Source organism: Phlebotomus papatasi, chromosome 1, assembly GCF_024763615.1.
Source record: "Phlebotomus papatasi isolate M1 chromosome 1, Ppap_2.1, whole genome shotgun sequence".
In the NCBI taxonomy this organism is placed as follows: domain Eukaryota; kingdom Metazoa; phylum Arthropoda; class Insecta; order Diptera; family Psychodidae; genus Phlebotomus; species Phlebotomus papatasi.
In genome coordinates, this window is record NC_077222.1 from 102,297,671 (window position 1) to 102,313,479 (window position 15,809).

The following is a 15,809-nucleotide window of genomic DNA, read 5'->3' on the forward strand; positions in this document are numbered from 1 at the left end:
ACCAATTTTCTCGATTCATCCTCTTTTTCATGCATCTCCGGATATTGTCTCTTGGACATTCTGCTGAGTCCTTCAAATTTATTAGTCCACCAAATGACTTGGTTGGGAAGACGAAACTGCCCTTGTATGTTATATGCTAAATTCAAACTTCTCTTGTTACTTAGGATTATTGGTGCACTAAAGCCCAAAACTATTTTAATTAAACCACCATTAGGAGGATATATAAGATAGCGTTTCTGTCTTGAAGTGTCTAAAGTGTTCATCAAGGAGTGACAGACACCCATTAAAATGAGGAAGTACAGCATTAAATTAATCCACTTCATAGCAACTTGCATCAAAATGTGAAGCACTTAAACTGATAGCAGAGATGACTCTATAGAAACTGTTTTTGGGGGGGTTTCAATTTTGGGAGGAAATGTCTTTATTTTCTTGTGCTCAGAAATACAGTTTTCCATGTGATGTTGGTATGAATTCTTAAATAAACACATGCTGACAATTTATCGTTAATAACGGCTGAAGGAATTGGGATAAAATGGAACTACTAACCACGAATGTAAACAGTCAAATTTCCTACATAATCATACTTATTGAGTCCAATAGTCCATCACCGGGGGCACATTTACTGAATGAAGATTGACAATTTCCACCACGAAGCCCGATGGTACGTGCTGCCGTAAACTCCGGTCCCAGCTCGTCCTCTTGCGGTCTGCAGAGAGAAGTGGAGAAAAATTAATGATATGTCAAGTGTGAGGAATGAATTAGTTAGGCAAAAGGATTTACGTGAAAATGAGATCTATTAATTCACCAAAAAGGCCATTGTGCTTGTATGAGCTTTCAGCCACTTCACAAATAGCCCGAAACAGACACTGTTCACCATCAATTCCACGTCTTTCCATTGTCAATTTAAGCAGAGAATAGAGTAACTTCCTCGAATCGTCCTTTTCTGAGGACATTGCTATTTTATTGAGTGATTTTTGGCGCTTAAGTCGCCGCTGGAGTCCAGTAAAAATCGGATGTTCCAGCGGAGATGTATAATTTGGGTTAAATCGATATTGGGATTGGAAATTGTATGACATGCCGAGAGTTCTCTTGGTTCGGTCATTGAACATAACTGGACAGGATATTCCCATGACAGCCTTTATCAGACCTCCATTGTTGAAGATTAACAAAAAGCGCTTCTGACGACTCAGAATTTCACTGTCCTCTGCACTGTCACTTGAAAGTCCATTTGTTATCACAGCAAATAAAACAATTAATAAAAATATCCTTTTCATTCTTCAAAATTAATTAATTAATATCTTCCTAATGCTGATGACTAAGACTTTGTACTATGCAATAGAATACAGATTGTGCTATCCAATATTCTCACGATAAACACTAAGAATGGTCAACAGCATTTGCATTGATCAGTCCTACCTCATGCTAATGACTTTATAGAGGAAGACTCTAATTATGATAATTAAATTGAATGAAGATCGTACGGTAAAAAGGGTCAATGGACAGCAGACACAACAGTGTTGATTTCATTTAGCAGGAATTTTACTCTGATCCATTTCTTATTCTTGCAATTAGTAAGTTGAATCACGAGACTTGAGGTTTATGAACAAATTAATTAGTGAACTTTCATTAGATCAGTCTATAAAAAATGGTATTCCCCATTCTCCGTATTGGCTATTCATCCTCTTGTCTTAAAGTTTATTCATTTTTCTAGATACTGAAATTCTTAATTAAATTTGAGACTGCTTTATTATAAATTTTTCAACGGAAATACAGTACAATTTGAAAAATGTGAACGCATTTTGTGCTTACATTGATGCAGAATTTTAAATTAATATTTGAATTATTAGGGTAAGTGTGCCAAATTCCGACCAGCTTGCAATTTCGGCCACCTTTTTTGTTCCTCGAATTTCCATGAACTTTTAGATTTTACGTACTCTAGAGATTATACAATGCAAAAGAATAACAAAAATGTAGCTTCGACAAACGAGATGAAGTGAAAAAGATATTAGAAGAATTCCCGAAGGGAAAGGAACTATGAGAATGAAGGTGGCCGAAATAGGGTACCAAAGCTATGTCTATATTTTTATTAATTTTAAAATGTATTAAGAATGATTTTAGAGTAAATAAAGACGGTAAACTCTTTACAAAGTTCCAAGCAACACTATTACAAAAGAAAGAATAAAAAAATCAATTTGTATTTAAAATATTACATTTCAAACTTGAGACCTTGACGCTTGCATGCAACTATGCCGAAACTTGGCACACTTGCCCTATTTAGTTTATTTCTTGAACGATTAACTGTCTTGCTAAACCTCAACCCTTTGAGTACTTCAATGATTTGGAGCACAAATTGCAATTTTACATTTTATTGCTGAAACTCAAAGAGAGACCTGTTATTATAATTCACTTTTTTTTCAACTTATGACACGACTTGAGGGCAAACGGGAAGAGATATCGACTTCCGGTCTTCGACGACCCCTCTTAAGTCAACATTATCTACACCAGTCTTTTCTTCCTTCCCCACCCTCTTGGATTTTTAAAGTTGAATTTTTTGAAGGATCTTGAAATTTTCAATCAGAATTCGGATACATCGGACTTAATCGGTCATGAGTCGGTAAAGTATCCTTCATTGATGTATCTTTCTCAAATATTTTTCAAAAATCTTTTTCTTTGTTCGAAAGCTTTTGACACGGCTAGAGGTGAAACGGTAAGAAATATCAACTATCGACTTCCGGTCTTCGACGACACCCCCATAAGTCAACATTACCTAGACCAGTCTCTTTTTATTCCTCTCCCACCTCACTCCTTTTCCTCCAAAACCATATTTTTAGTTTATTATTTCGAAAACCGCTTCTATATATTTTTTTCATTTCCAAATATGTTTTGGAGGTAGTCAAAGTTAATTTTTCGCCCTGATACACCTATATTCGAAAAACATTTCGATGTGGAATTTTCGATGATCAAAGTTTAAGCACATTGGGGGGCTATTTTTCAACTGATTTACTTAAATTTGGAGTTTTGTTTTTGAAAGATCTTGAAATTATCAATCCGGATACATCGGACATAATCGGTCATGAGTCGCTAAAGTATCTTTAATTGATGTATCTTTCTCAAATGCTTTTCAAAACTATTTTTCCTTTGTTTGAAAGCTTGTTACACGACAAGAGGCCAAACGGTGAGAGATATCAACTTCCGGTTTTCAACGACCCCGTCTCCTCAGGTCAACATTATTTGGCACAGTCTTTTTTTTCCTTTTTTCCCCCACCTCCTTCAAGAAAAATTGACAAGGTGTCATCCTACGGGCTGATAACCCTACTAGGGTAAAGTGATATAAGTTGGACATAGTGTAACAAGTTGGACAATTCGCCGGTACAAATTGGACATGGCTTTTTGTTTGATAAATACAGTACAAAATTTGTTTTTAAGCACAAGGAACCAAATAAACTAAAGCATTAAAAATATACAAATAGAAATGAAGTACTAAATTTATCAAGAAAGAAAGCCCTATTCAACTTGTTCCATTCTCAAACTTGTACCACTTTACCCTATATAAGTTTTAATATAATTTTGTAGATCAGCAATTTGTTAAGTGAGATTTTTTTTGTATATTTAGTGAAATGACTCGATCTAACTAAAAATAAAATCGGTATATTAGTTAATCTTTTAAGGACGAGTGGGACACTGGTTTTCCAAAAACGAAAATAATTTTGTATTACTATTTAGAGGACAAAATAACTCTTGTGTTGAATTACTCGTATCCTTCACCGAGAAAAATTTGGATGGTATTTTCTACAAATCGTGTCTTTAAATTCTACTATCTCAAAAGATAGTAGAAAATACCATCCTCCATAGAAACTTTCCTTTAGAATCTACCATCTTGACATTTTAAAATTTACTATCCTATGGATAGTAAATTCTAATAGCCGGATGGTAAAATCTACTATCCTCATTTAGATTTTACCTTGACCTCTCTTAGATTCTAATATCCGGGAAGTAAATTTTACTGGCCGCATATTAGATGTTAGAATTTAACTGGAAGACAGTAAATTTTAACGGAGGATAGTAATTTCGATTGAAATTACTATCCAAGCCAGTAAAATTTGCCATCCTGCTGTTAAAATGTCATTTTGGAATATCGTGGGTGCCGATGCAACGGTTCCCGATATGCTTTGAATACATTATAGCAATTCGTGGCGCAGTTGGAAGATGTTTGACTGTCATCACAAAGGTCGCGTGTTCAAATCTCGGCGCAGTCGTCAATTTTCACGCACCAAAATGGCTTGAAATACAGAGAATGTCATCCAGGAAGGGCCCCAAGCCCTCAAACAATGGCCAAAAATCAATGAAAATAAGGAAAAATAAATTTTTCCGACATTTTTCATTCTAATATCCGGCTAGTAAAATTTACTATCCTGCCAGTAAAATTTACCATCCGGATAGTAAAATCTAATATCCGGGGATATTAGAATTTACCATCCGGCTATTAGAATTTACTATCCATGCAATAGATTCTACAATTTTTGACAGTCCAATTTAATATCGCGTTTGCTGGGTGACTTTTTTACTATCCGGCCATTAGAATTTTGTATGGAGGATGGTAAATTTTACCATCCACATTTTTCTCGGTGTTGTAAAGATGACATAGGACAGATATCCCGGTGATTTAGTTATTGAAAAGTATTCTGATGCGAGTAACAACTCATTTTTATCCCTTAAAGATCTTACTGTGTTATCACACTTGCACATTAAAATTTTAATATGATTCACAATAATTGTCGCTGGTGAGAGTTCAAATGTGTAATTTCTGTGTTTGAATCATTTTATATTCAAAATTTGATCTATTTGTTGATAAAAAGGTAGACTTGGCCCGCAAAATTTGATATAAATTGATTTATAGCATTAATGCGAAAAATTAGTGCGATTTTCTCTTTAATTTTTTAATGTGAAAAATATTTATGCTTTAGCTAAATTTAAACTTATTTTTGCAAGCCAAGTCCACTTCTTTATCAATAAATAGAAAAACCCCAAATATTAAGTGACTTAAAGACACAAATAACATATTTGGACGCTTACAAGCGACAATTAATGTGAATTTCATTAAAATTTTAATGTGCAAGTGTGATAACGCCGTTAGAGTTAAATGCCATAAAGAATCCAGTACGGGAAATTGCGCTACCTTCGGACGACTCAAGCTTTTGACAACACAATTTTTTCTATGTTCTTGATGGATTTCACAGGATTTCTAAATATCAGTTCATAAATACGTAAGATCTCAAAGATAAAAGGTTAACTATATCACTCTTATTAAATATTATTCCATAGAATTTATTTAATGATTGTAATATTGAGCTATTATAAGTGGAACAATCAAATAGTATTTAGTATTTATTTGAAATTCTAGAGTTAGATAGATATTAAATCAGATTGTTGAGAAAACTAAAATAAAATGAATAGTAAAACATTGCAGAATATTGTTGTCACCCCGAACAATAAAGAACCTAAATGTTACAGATATTTTTTCACAGTTATTTTATAACGTTTTCATTGATTTATTGAATCATTTTCATGTGACAACACTCATTAAGAGTATAACGTGAGAGAAAATTTATTTAAGTTGTTAGCACAATCATTCACGGACTTGACAATTTTTACAGTAGCTGAACATCTTCATTTGGTTGAACAGCTTCATATAGAGTGACACCTTCGAGAACGTTTAATGTGAATTTCTGATAAAAGTGCAAGAGCATTTACAGTGAAAGGCAATGAATAAATTAGCATTTGCCGTTAGTTATTGGTTCTGCTCAATCCTTTTCAATGCTGATGCTTTGCTGTTTCCTCAGTACACAGTACTGCAGGTACGGATTCATTGATTACTTACAGAAGTTTTGGGTAATTAAAAAAAACTTAATGAATTATTTCAAAAATCTAGTGATAGTTTATAAGTATCCTTAAACTGCAGTTTATAGTCTTTTAAATTAAAAAAAATATTGAGTGTAAAGAAATGTTTTAAAAGTGCGTTATTAACTAAAATATTACAGGTTATCTTAAATAACAATCTTCAAAATGCTTTATACAAAAAAAAAATGCATTTAAAGAAAATAAGTGCAAGGTGACATGAAATTTTTGATAATAAATTAAAAAAGTGAGGAAAAGAGCAGTTTAGTAATCAATTTATAAAATAAATTATATAAAATAAATGTGTTCGATAATTCGGATTTTAAGGGACTTTACGGATTTTGAATTTTTTAAGTTTGAAATTTGGCTTTCTATGAAATATTTATTTTTATAAAGCTTTTTTTAAAACATTTCATAGGAAACTGAGATTCAAAAATAGTATTAAAATAGAATTTTTTAGTCAGGAATTAAAATAAAGTGTTTAAATATTAAACGAATTCATTAATTTATTAACGTCAAAGAAATAGACTATGAAAATCGGACATTTTGGCGTAATTTTCTTTTTTTTTGTAGATTAAGAAATTAAATTTATCCACTTTAAAGACGTCTTCGTTATCTGTTAAAGTTTACTTTTAGATTTTTCCACTTTTTATTTACTATTTTACCGGTGCCGGCTGAAATCCCGAAACCCAAAATCTTGAACGCCAAAATGCTGAAAAGCCGAAATATCGAAAATACAGAATTCCAACTGGGTCAAAATCCCGAAAAGATAAAATTCTGAATTTTTCAAAATACTGAATAAGGGGATTTTGGATTTCGGAAATTTGGCCCATTCGAGGTTTTTACTTTTCGGGATTCTGACTAATTCGGGATTTTTGCTTTTCGGGATTTTTAATTTTGGTATTTTGGACCTCGAGTTTTTTAGTTTTCAGGATTTTGACCAATTCGGGTTTTGGCTTTTCAAGATTTTTGAGTTTGGAATTTGGTTCTCGAGTTTTTGGCTTTCGGGATTTTGACCCTTGACCAATTCGAGTTCTGGCTTTTCAGGATTTTTGAATTTGGTATTTGGTCCTCGAATTCTTGACTTTCGGGACTTTGATAAATTCGAGTATTGGCTTTTCAGGATTTTTCAATTTGGCATTTAGTTCTAGAGTTTTTGGCTTTCGGCATTTTGACCAATTCGGGATTTTGGTTTTTGAGATTGCGGCTTTTTCGGATTTTGGATTTTGGTATTTTCGTTTTCGAGTTTTTGGCTTTCGGGATTTTGATTCATTCCAGATTTAGGTTTTCGGGGTTTTGACCGGTACTTTATTTTACGTATATTTTTTATTATTCATTTTAGAAATTTGGGGAAAATCGTATATCACTGTAGCCCCACAGATCAAAAATCCCCACCTCACCTTATGTTTTTTTTTTAAACTGTTTTCTTTTTTAATTAAGTGATGTTATTTCTATCTAAGCGGTGCAAAAAGTATGCTACATAATTAAATTGGTACACATTTCGCCAAGATTATTCTTTGAACTCCCATATATTTTCTATTTTACAACGAACTTTTATTTAACTGAAATAAACATTATTAAAACTATTCTTGAGGAGTTGAAATTATCTTTTGTTATCTTAATTTGCTTTGTAAAATTGCAAAACTTTTCAGATGACCATGGCAATGGCAATTCCTGTTCCCATGCCCAATCGAAAAATGGCCCTGAATATGGGTGTGCAAGTGAACTACAACACTCCTTACACCCCAGCAGAATTCTACAATCCACCCAATTGGCAGTCAAAGTCTTTCCATGGATCGGGAAATGAGGGTTTAAATCACACAAAGTACTCTCATGTTAAAAGGGATCTAACAGCAGGTGAATTCTATGGGATTCTGGGAGATATACTAAAAGTGTGAGTAAAGAGCTTGGTTAATCGTTAATCGACCATAAATCTAATAGTTTTGCTGTACAGACAGGGAATTCAGAATGAGCAGGAGTGCATGTTAAAGGCAGTTTGTCAAATGGCTAAATATCCACTTACACATCGACATGATGATCTCATCGAGGAAATTCTACATTTCATTTTCACGTAAATAAATCCATATTACTTATGGGGCTATTACATTAAAATATTAAATTATCTCTTGAAATAGTTTGATGTAATGTGCTGTGATTTTTGTCATTATTATGAGCTGACATAACTTGAGGAAGATATGAGATAATATGTCATGTTCGTATTTTTATTGCTTTGTACTAAAAACTAAGTTGACACACAACATAGAGTTTTAGTACAAATACCATTTTGTGCTTATAAAATAAGATTAGAATAGAAATCATGGAAAAGATATTAAGTTACTTGTTTAATTCTATACTAGTCTACTTATATGAATTAGTACAAGTCTGTGCTAAATTCCTTTCTATTTATAAATTATTCATAGATTCATTATTTCAAGAAAAACGGTTTAAAATTACTGTTTAAAACTACTCAGTATCCAATGTAATAGTAAATTTTAATTTATTAATATCTTCTACTAAAAATACAATCACAGTTTAATTTAGTACAAATTTGTGCTAAATTTAATTTAGTCCATTTTACTTCAATTTCCTGTTATATACGCGAAAAATTGAAATTATTGAAACAGTCCGGAAGCCCAATTTTCACTGCTTTTCTCTGTTATTATTAAATATCGTTAGTCGTATATATATCTCCTGAAATTTAGTACAAACACGAGAGCATGTGCTACAATTTCATCATGTCAAGTGATTTTTTTTTGAGATTTCCAATTCTTTTTTTAAATACAAATTTTCGCTGTAATTTAATTTAGAGCATACATGTACTAATTTAGTTTTGTACTATTTTAATTTTAATTTTATTTTTTTTTATTTGAGTTTATATGAAAAGGAAGAAACTATTGAAACAGGCTACAAATCTTATTTTTTATCTTTTTCACTATTATAAAATATCGTAAGCCTTTATGTCTTCTTAGATTTAGTACAAAGATGAGACCATGTTAAATTAATATTAGAAATTTTCGTCACTTGGAGAGATTTTTATTTCAAATTTGCAGTGCATTTTGCAAAAAATACCTGCTGTACTTTGATTTAAAGCATGCGTGTGTACTAATTTAGCTTTGCTTTTAATTTTTAATTTTTATTTTTCTATTTTATATAAGAAGGAAGACATTATTAAAACGGGCTGCAAACGTTATTTTCATAGCTTTCCTCAGTTATTAAATATCGTTAGTCATATTTATGTCTCCTATAATTTAGTACAAACACGACAGTATGTGCTAAATAAATATTTAAAAAAAATCATTATGTGTAGAGAATTTCTGCTTTAAATTTTCGATGTACTTTTTTCTAAATAGCTGCCGTAATTTAATTTAGAACGTGAATGTACTAATTTAGCTTTGCACTTAAATTTTCATTTTCATTTTACTTTATTTTTTATTTGAGTAAAAGGGAAGAAATTATTCAAACCGACTACAAAATTAATTTTCAATCTTCTTATAGTTCTTTTTGCGTTTTCAGATATATAGTACCATGAGACCAAGTGCTAAATTTATATTAAATTTTTTCGCCATCTTAAGTGATTTTTTTGGTTCAAATTTTCAATTTACTTTGTAAAAATAGAAGTACCTGCTGTAATTTAATTTGGAACATGCATTTACTAATTTAGCTTTGCACTTAAGGTTTTATTTTTATTTTACTTTATTTTTTATTTGAGTTTATATAAAAAGAAAAAAATTATTCAAACCGGCTACAAAAATAATTTTTAATCTTCTTATAGTCCTTTTTGCGTTTTCAGACATTTAGTACAAACATGAGACAATGTGCTAAATTTATATTAATTTTTTTCGCCATCTTAAGTGATTTTTGGGTTTAAATTTTGAATGTATTTTGCAAATATATAAGTACCTGCTGTAATTTAATTTAGAACATGCATGTACTAATTTAGCTTTGCACTTAAGGTTTTATTTTTATTTTACTTCGTTCAGTTTGTATAAGAAGGAAGAATTAATTGAAACAGGTTGCAAACCTCCTTTCTTCTTTTCAATATTTGTTTTCTCTTGTTTACGCCTTCTGACATTTAGTACAAACATAAAACCATGTGCTAAATCAATATTAAAAATTTTTGTCATCTGAGGAGACTTTTTATTCAAATTATTAAGGTATTTTTTTTCAAAAGTGCAAGTACCTTCTGTAATTTAAGTTAGAACATGCATGTACTAATTTATCTTTGCACTTACGTTTTTTATCTATTACTATTTTTAAATTTTTTTTTTCAAGAAGGAACTAAATATTAAGTACACAAATTTAAATTAAATTTCCAAGAAGATTTTAATAATGTTTTTTATGTAATAGCTCCATTAGGTCTCAAAAGATTGTAAGGTAAATTGCCCTCAAGTCAACCGGTTCCTCAATTCGACCGGTAGAGATATTTATTCAATTTATTTATATTTGCACTAATATTTGGCGTTTGATCTAACATTAATAGGTCAATTATTCCATAAATAAATGCGAATCAGTGACAATTTTATAGAAATTCACCATTAAAACATTCAATTATTGACCACCGGTCAGGTCGAGGAACCGGTCGACTCGAGGGCACTTTACCTTACTAAGCAGAAAATTAAAAAAAAAAATCAAATCTTTCAGACCATCGATTCACCAATCATTTGCAGAGGAAGAGTACCATTTGAAGAATACTTACGAGGAGGCTGAAATTATTGGTCGACATCATGGAGATTGTAATGTGCATTATCCAAATTGTTATCAAACACCAATAGACAAATTAACTAGACTGGAGGAAATTGGAGACTAGTGCGATATTTTTTTTAATAAATTTTGCCTTTTCCAACCAATTAACATTCACAATTTGCATGTTTAGACATGGGTACAAATAAATCATATCTCTCCTTCATCAAGTCACTCAGGGAAGCTGGTGGTAGGTTTCTGTTCTGGCATTTTTTCCCCTGATTGGCAAAATTCTTTCTTTTGTGCTCAATTTGGCGACATCCTGGCATTGCAATCCTGTGCTTTAGGTTCAACGGAGGAACGCTGAAGGTACTTTCCGGTGGAGTATTTCGCAGTTTGTATTTGTACTCCACAAAAGCTAATTTCAGAAATTTAGCTGAATTTTCTACACATCTTCGATTTCTTGGATTATCTCGACTTGGGCCACAAGGAGATGCTCCTGAGTGGTTCATACGGAGGAATAGTGAAGTATTCTTGAGGTGAAACAGTAAATTTTTCTTTACCAAAGCCATTGAGAATTTTTGTTGAAGAAAATTCGCGAACAAACTGAAAGGGAGGTTGCTATTCGTTACATTTGAATTTTAGTGACTTCCTGATAAAAGCGACATCTTCGATTTGCCACAAGAATCAAGTGACGTGTTGGTTCATGCGAGTAATGCTAAAATATGCGGTATGTGATTTTCAGTGAGTGATTTTAAGTGAAAAATTATGCTGTTAAAATTTAGAGAACTATGTAGTGGTAGTGTTAAAATGTGTATTAAGAGATGGTACTCAAGTGCACATACGATTTATAGTCTGTCGTCAGGTAAATCCAGAGATACCTTGGTACTTTGTCTTAGCGTCATGGTTTTTTAGGCTTTGATTCTTTTTTTCAGGGCAAGGGAAGTGCGGTGTAGCTGTGATTAGGGTTTCCGGATTGGAGTCCCTGAATGCTCTGAGAAGTCTGGTATCCTTTAAGTTTGTCCCTATCCCTAGAAATGCCCATGTTAGGAAGATATTTCACCCCAAATCTAAAGAATTCATTGATCGTGGGTTGGTTGTCTGGTTTCCGGGTCCTGGGAGCTTCACGGGCGAGGACTCATGTGAGTTCCATGTCCATGGAGGTCCTGCAATTGTGTCAGCTGTCCTAGATGCCTTAAGTTGTGTCCCTGGCCTTAGACCGGCAGAACCCGGGGAGTTTACAAAGAGAGCCTTCTATTCAGGGAAGATGGACCTGACAGAGGCCGAAGGATTAGCTGATCTCATTAATGCCGAGACAGAAATGCAGAGAAAGCAAGCTCTAATCCAAGCCAATGGTTCCCTGTCCAAGAAATACAATTTTTGGAGGGAAAAGCTCAAAAGGATACTAGCTCACTTTGAGGCATTCATTGATTTTGCTGAAGATGAGAATTTTGACGAGAATGTACTTAGAAGCATTCTAAAGGATGTGCAAGAAATTGAAAAAGAAATTAAGGAGCACATTGAGGATGGTCGTAGAGGCGAGATACTACGTCAGGGAGTACGTGCAGCAATTGTGGGTGCTCCAAATGTCGGCAAAAGTAGTTTTATAAATATTTTAGCCCAGAGACCAGTTTCAATTGTAACAGATATTGCTGGAACAACTCGAGACATTGTAGAAATGTGCTGCAACATAAGTGGATATCCTGTTATTATATCCGACACAGCAGGATTGAGGAAGAAGGGCAGTGATACTGTGGAGAATGAGGGAATGTTGAGGGCGAGAGAATGTGCTAAATATGCCGATTTCACCATAATACTTCTAGATGCAACACAAGTTGTTCGGCATCTCAGTGAAAATCCCAAAGAATCAATTCAGCAATATATCGACAAGTACCTCAAGGAGATGGAAATTGAAATAAACTCATCTGAATATATCTACCTCGTCAATAAGACAGACCTCATTAGCAAAGTGCCCAAATCTACCGAGAAAGTCTTCTGGATATCTTGCAAAAACTCATTTGGATTGCCCAATGCGATTGATGAATTGCAGAAAAGTTTGAAAAATATGTAAGGGAAAGAGAGAGAGGAGGATGTGAACGGGGGGTTTGGGGCAGAAAAAGAACTTTTAATTCCATTCTATTTCTCTTCTCATGTTAAATATCTCATCCTTCTTCGCATTTCAGATGTGGAGTACCCTCAGCTGAATATCCCATCTTAAGTCAAGCACGACATCGTCATTTATTATGCGAAGCACTAATTCATTTGGGTACATTCCGTGACTATATAGGCGTACTACTCAACAGCACCAATTCACCCGTTGAATTAGATTTCGCCATTGTAGCTGAAGAAATTCGATGTGTTATTCAATCAATTGGCAGGATAACTGGTGCTGTGAGCACTGATGAAATTCTCGATGTTATATTTAAGGATTTTTGCATTGGGAAATAAATATATTCAAACAACGGGGGTGGGGTGTATATTTCTAAATATTTTATTTTTGCAGCCTATTCGCATCAGGGATCTCGTGGCGCAATTGGTAAGAGCGCTATCTCTTGGGCGGATAGATCCCTGGCTTTACCACATAAAAATTCTACGTTTTCCATATGACATTGTCATACTGTTACAGAATCACTCTTCAGGAACATGGAAGAAGCATCCACACTACGGAAAGGGACTCCTGGGCGATCTACAATGGACTTAGTAAATTCTTTCAACACGGGATATGACATTGTAAAAATGACTACCTTGTAATACAAATATTTTGATACGATTAATACGGTGCCTGCTCTATTATTCGGATCAGAGTTATTCAGAAGACACCTTGACACAGAGATGAGCAAGAACCGTTCGAAACCGGACAAACGTCAAATGAAAATTGTACGTCAATGGTTAAAACGCTACCTGGGGGTGAATTCTGTAATTCATGAGTTTTTCACGTGAGAAATTCGCAGCTTTTAGATCGCTTGTGAGTATTTCGTGAGCTTTTCATATAAGTCACGTGAAACACTCATGATGTCTTGGAATTCACATTATTATTTTTGTTAAAGACTTTTGAAGTACTTAGATAAGATAATCTCAGATCGGTGAATTTATATTAATAATAATAGTTTAATAATAATACTTTATTTAATTCACAATAATAAAGGCATACCTCTTATGCCCAGCGCACAATAATTTTTGTTTATGTAAACATGTTTTTAAAATTTTCTAAAGGAGTGAGCGTGATGACTAGATTTAGGTTTCATTCACTCTCATAGAAAAATCAAAAACATGTTTACAAAACAAAAGTTATTGTGCGCTGGGCATTACTATTCTGAAAAAAAAAGAAAAAAATGAAACAAAAAATTAATACAACAAAATGAGTAAAAACAAAAAGAAAAAAATCAAAAAAAGAAAGAAAAAGTTGAGAGCTAATTTCTCAAAGGTTCTGCCTGAAAATATCGCCGAATAGCATCCGCACAGTTACGGCTATTAGCCGGAATGGCATTGAAAAGTACTATCCCTTTATGACGTCTACACACTAGAGATAAATATGCCCATATTGAAGAGTTTTTCCTATACAAGTACAGGAAATTTACTTCAATATTGACATAAATTGCTGTAGTGTGTAGAGGCCATTAGAAACAGTGTGCGGTAAAGGCAATTACTGTTAGATTTAGGTACTATTACCGAGCTCTCCCTAACCAGAACATTCGACAGGTTCAGAAGAGAAGTAAAGTCACAGCTAACAAATACATTCCGGTCAGGAGTAATGTAGTCACGGCGATTTAAGCCACAAATATTCCTGACACTATTATTAAATGCGACTGTTAGACGACAAATTGTGTCACTATCCGCCGCAAAGAAAAGTTCTGCACCGTAATGAAAAAAAAAGGAGGAAGAAGCGTTCCCGCGAGGATCAAGCGAGTATCATAGGACGTGATGTCCCGGGATCACGCCCTATTATCACGTGATAAACTCACAATCTCAGAATACATACACTAGACAAACTTTTTTTTTTTGACATTTATTTGGTTGCAAACGGTTCTTGCTCACCCCGACCTTGACAGTTTCATTTAAAATTTTGTTTATACAGTAAAAACGAAATGATCTGTAAAGTTTTTGTTTAATAAATCCATTATAAGGGAAAAGCACCAGCGATCGACAGTGTTCCTCGGATCGTCAGGTTATTACTACATTGTTGCACGAATTCAAATGAATTTCTAAAAATTATTATTTATTTTTTTAGCATTTAACTCTCAGAAGAATGCAGTGCATTAGCTCAGATTTAATTTATAAAACTAATTTTCCATGAGACACCTGATTAAATTCTTGACGATCCGAGGTACAGAGTACAATAGTAGCAGTAACATCTAATTTTTATTATTTTTTGTAAAAATTTTTAATTCAAATGCACAGATATAGTTCAATGGATCACTAATAGGGGAAAGTTCCCATGCTTGATACTGTAAAATAATTTCCAAGGTTTGTGATTATTTTCTGAGTATCACACAGACCGAAGCGATTCCTCCAATATGACAAAAAAATGTCTCAATTATTAGGTTCATAATCCCACCTCAAATAGTTCCTGAAAAATCTTAGATTTTCTTCAAGAAGAAAATGGAAATTCAGTGGCGATTTTTATACAAGTTGGGTCCGGGGCCTTCCTGTATAATAATTGATTCGACAATTCGGAGGCCCATTTTCACTGTATAAATTTCACCGGATACAAAAAAAATGCATATCAATATTTAGACGGAACTCTAATCTATCTGCTTAAATCGTTTGTACAACTGGTTATTAGTTTTAAAATAACTTTTATCTAATTTTTCTAAGCCATATTTTCTAAGTAGGAAAAAAATAGTTATTATAAAGCTTGGATGGTATCAAGCATGGTCACTTTCCCCTATACCGATTAACATACACAAAATTACCAATTAGTATTTTGAGGCTTATATTTTCAACCAAATATCGACCATGTCTCTTAACATTCTGATCCGCGGTACTCTTCCCTTAAAAACTAAAAAAAAACACTTTCATAATGTTTTTTTTAAATTCATCTTTCTTTAAAATTTTAGTTCGAATCTTGGAAAAACTTTAAAAAAAAATCCTTTCAAATAACAGCGGACACTGTAATTACTAATGCATCCGGTAATTCTACTTCTAACTTCATCGTGCAGCGCCACCATGTGGTTTTAAATAACATCATACTTTTGCAAAGAGAAGAACCCGGAGTCCTCTTGTGGAGTTCCACG

General features: G+C 33.2%; 3 protein-coding genes across 3 annotated transcripts; 2 read left to right on the plus strand and 1 right to left on the minus strand.

The window, feature by feature from the left end:
- Positions 1-570: 570 nt before the first annotated feature.
- LOC129809754 (uncharacterized) lies at positions 571-1,421 on the minus strand. Its single transcript, XM_055859812.1, has 3 exons — positions 1,417-1,421; positions 781-1,215; positions 571-706 (listed from the first exon to the last, which is right to left on the minus strand). The coding sequence occupies exons 1-3, from the start codon at positions 1,419-1,421 to the stop codon at positions 571-573; spliced, it is 576 nt and encodes a 191-aa protein (XP_055715787.1).
- A 4,265-nt stretch (positions 1,422-5,686) lies between these two features.
- On the plus strand, positions 5,687-10,772 carry LOC129810182 (uncharacterized). The gene is made up of 4 exons (XM_055860499.1): positions 5,687-5,855; positions 7,548-7,789; positions 7,850-7,966; positions 10,537-10,772. Exons 1-4 carry the CDS (start codon positions 5,763-5,765, stop codon positions 10,700-10,702), a joined length of 618 nt encoding a protein of 205 aa, XP_055716474.1. The 5' UTR covers positions 5,687-5,762; the 3' UTR covers positions 10,703-10,772.
- Positions 10,773-11,271: 499 nt separating this feature from the next.
- On the plus strand, positions 11,272-13,037 carry LOC129810181 (tRNA modification GTPase GTPBP3, mitochondrial). Its single transcript, XM_055860498.1, has 3 exons — positions 11,272-11,440; positions 11,511-12,642; positions 12,759-13,037. The coding sequence occupies exons 1-3, from the start codon at positions 11,344-11,346 to the stop codon at positions 13,021-13,023; spliced, it is 1,494 nt and encodes a 497-aa protein (XP_055716473.1). The 5' UTR covers positions 11,272-11,343; the 3' UTR covers positions 13,024-13,037.
- The last annotated feature ends 2,772 nt before the right edge of the window (positions 13,038-15,809 follow it).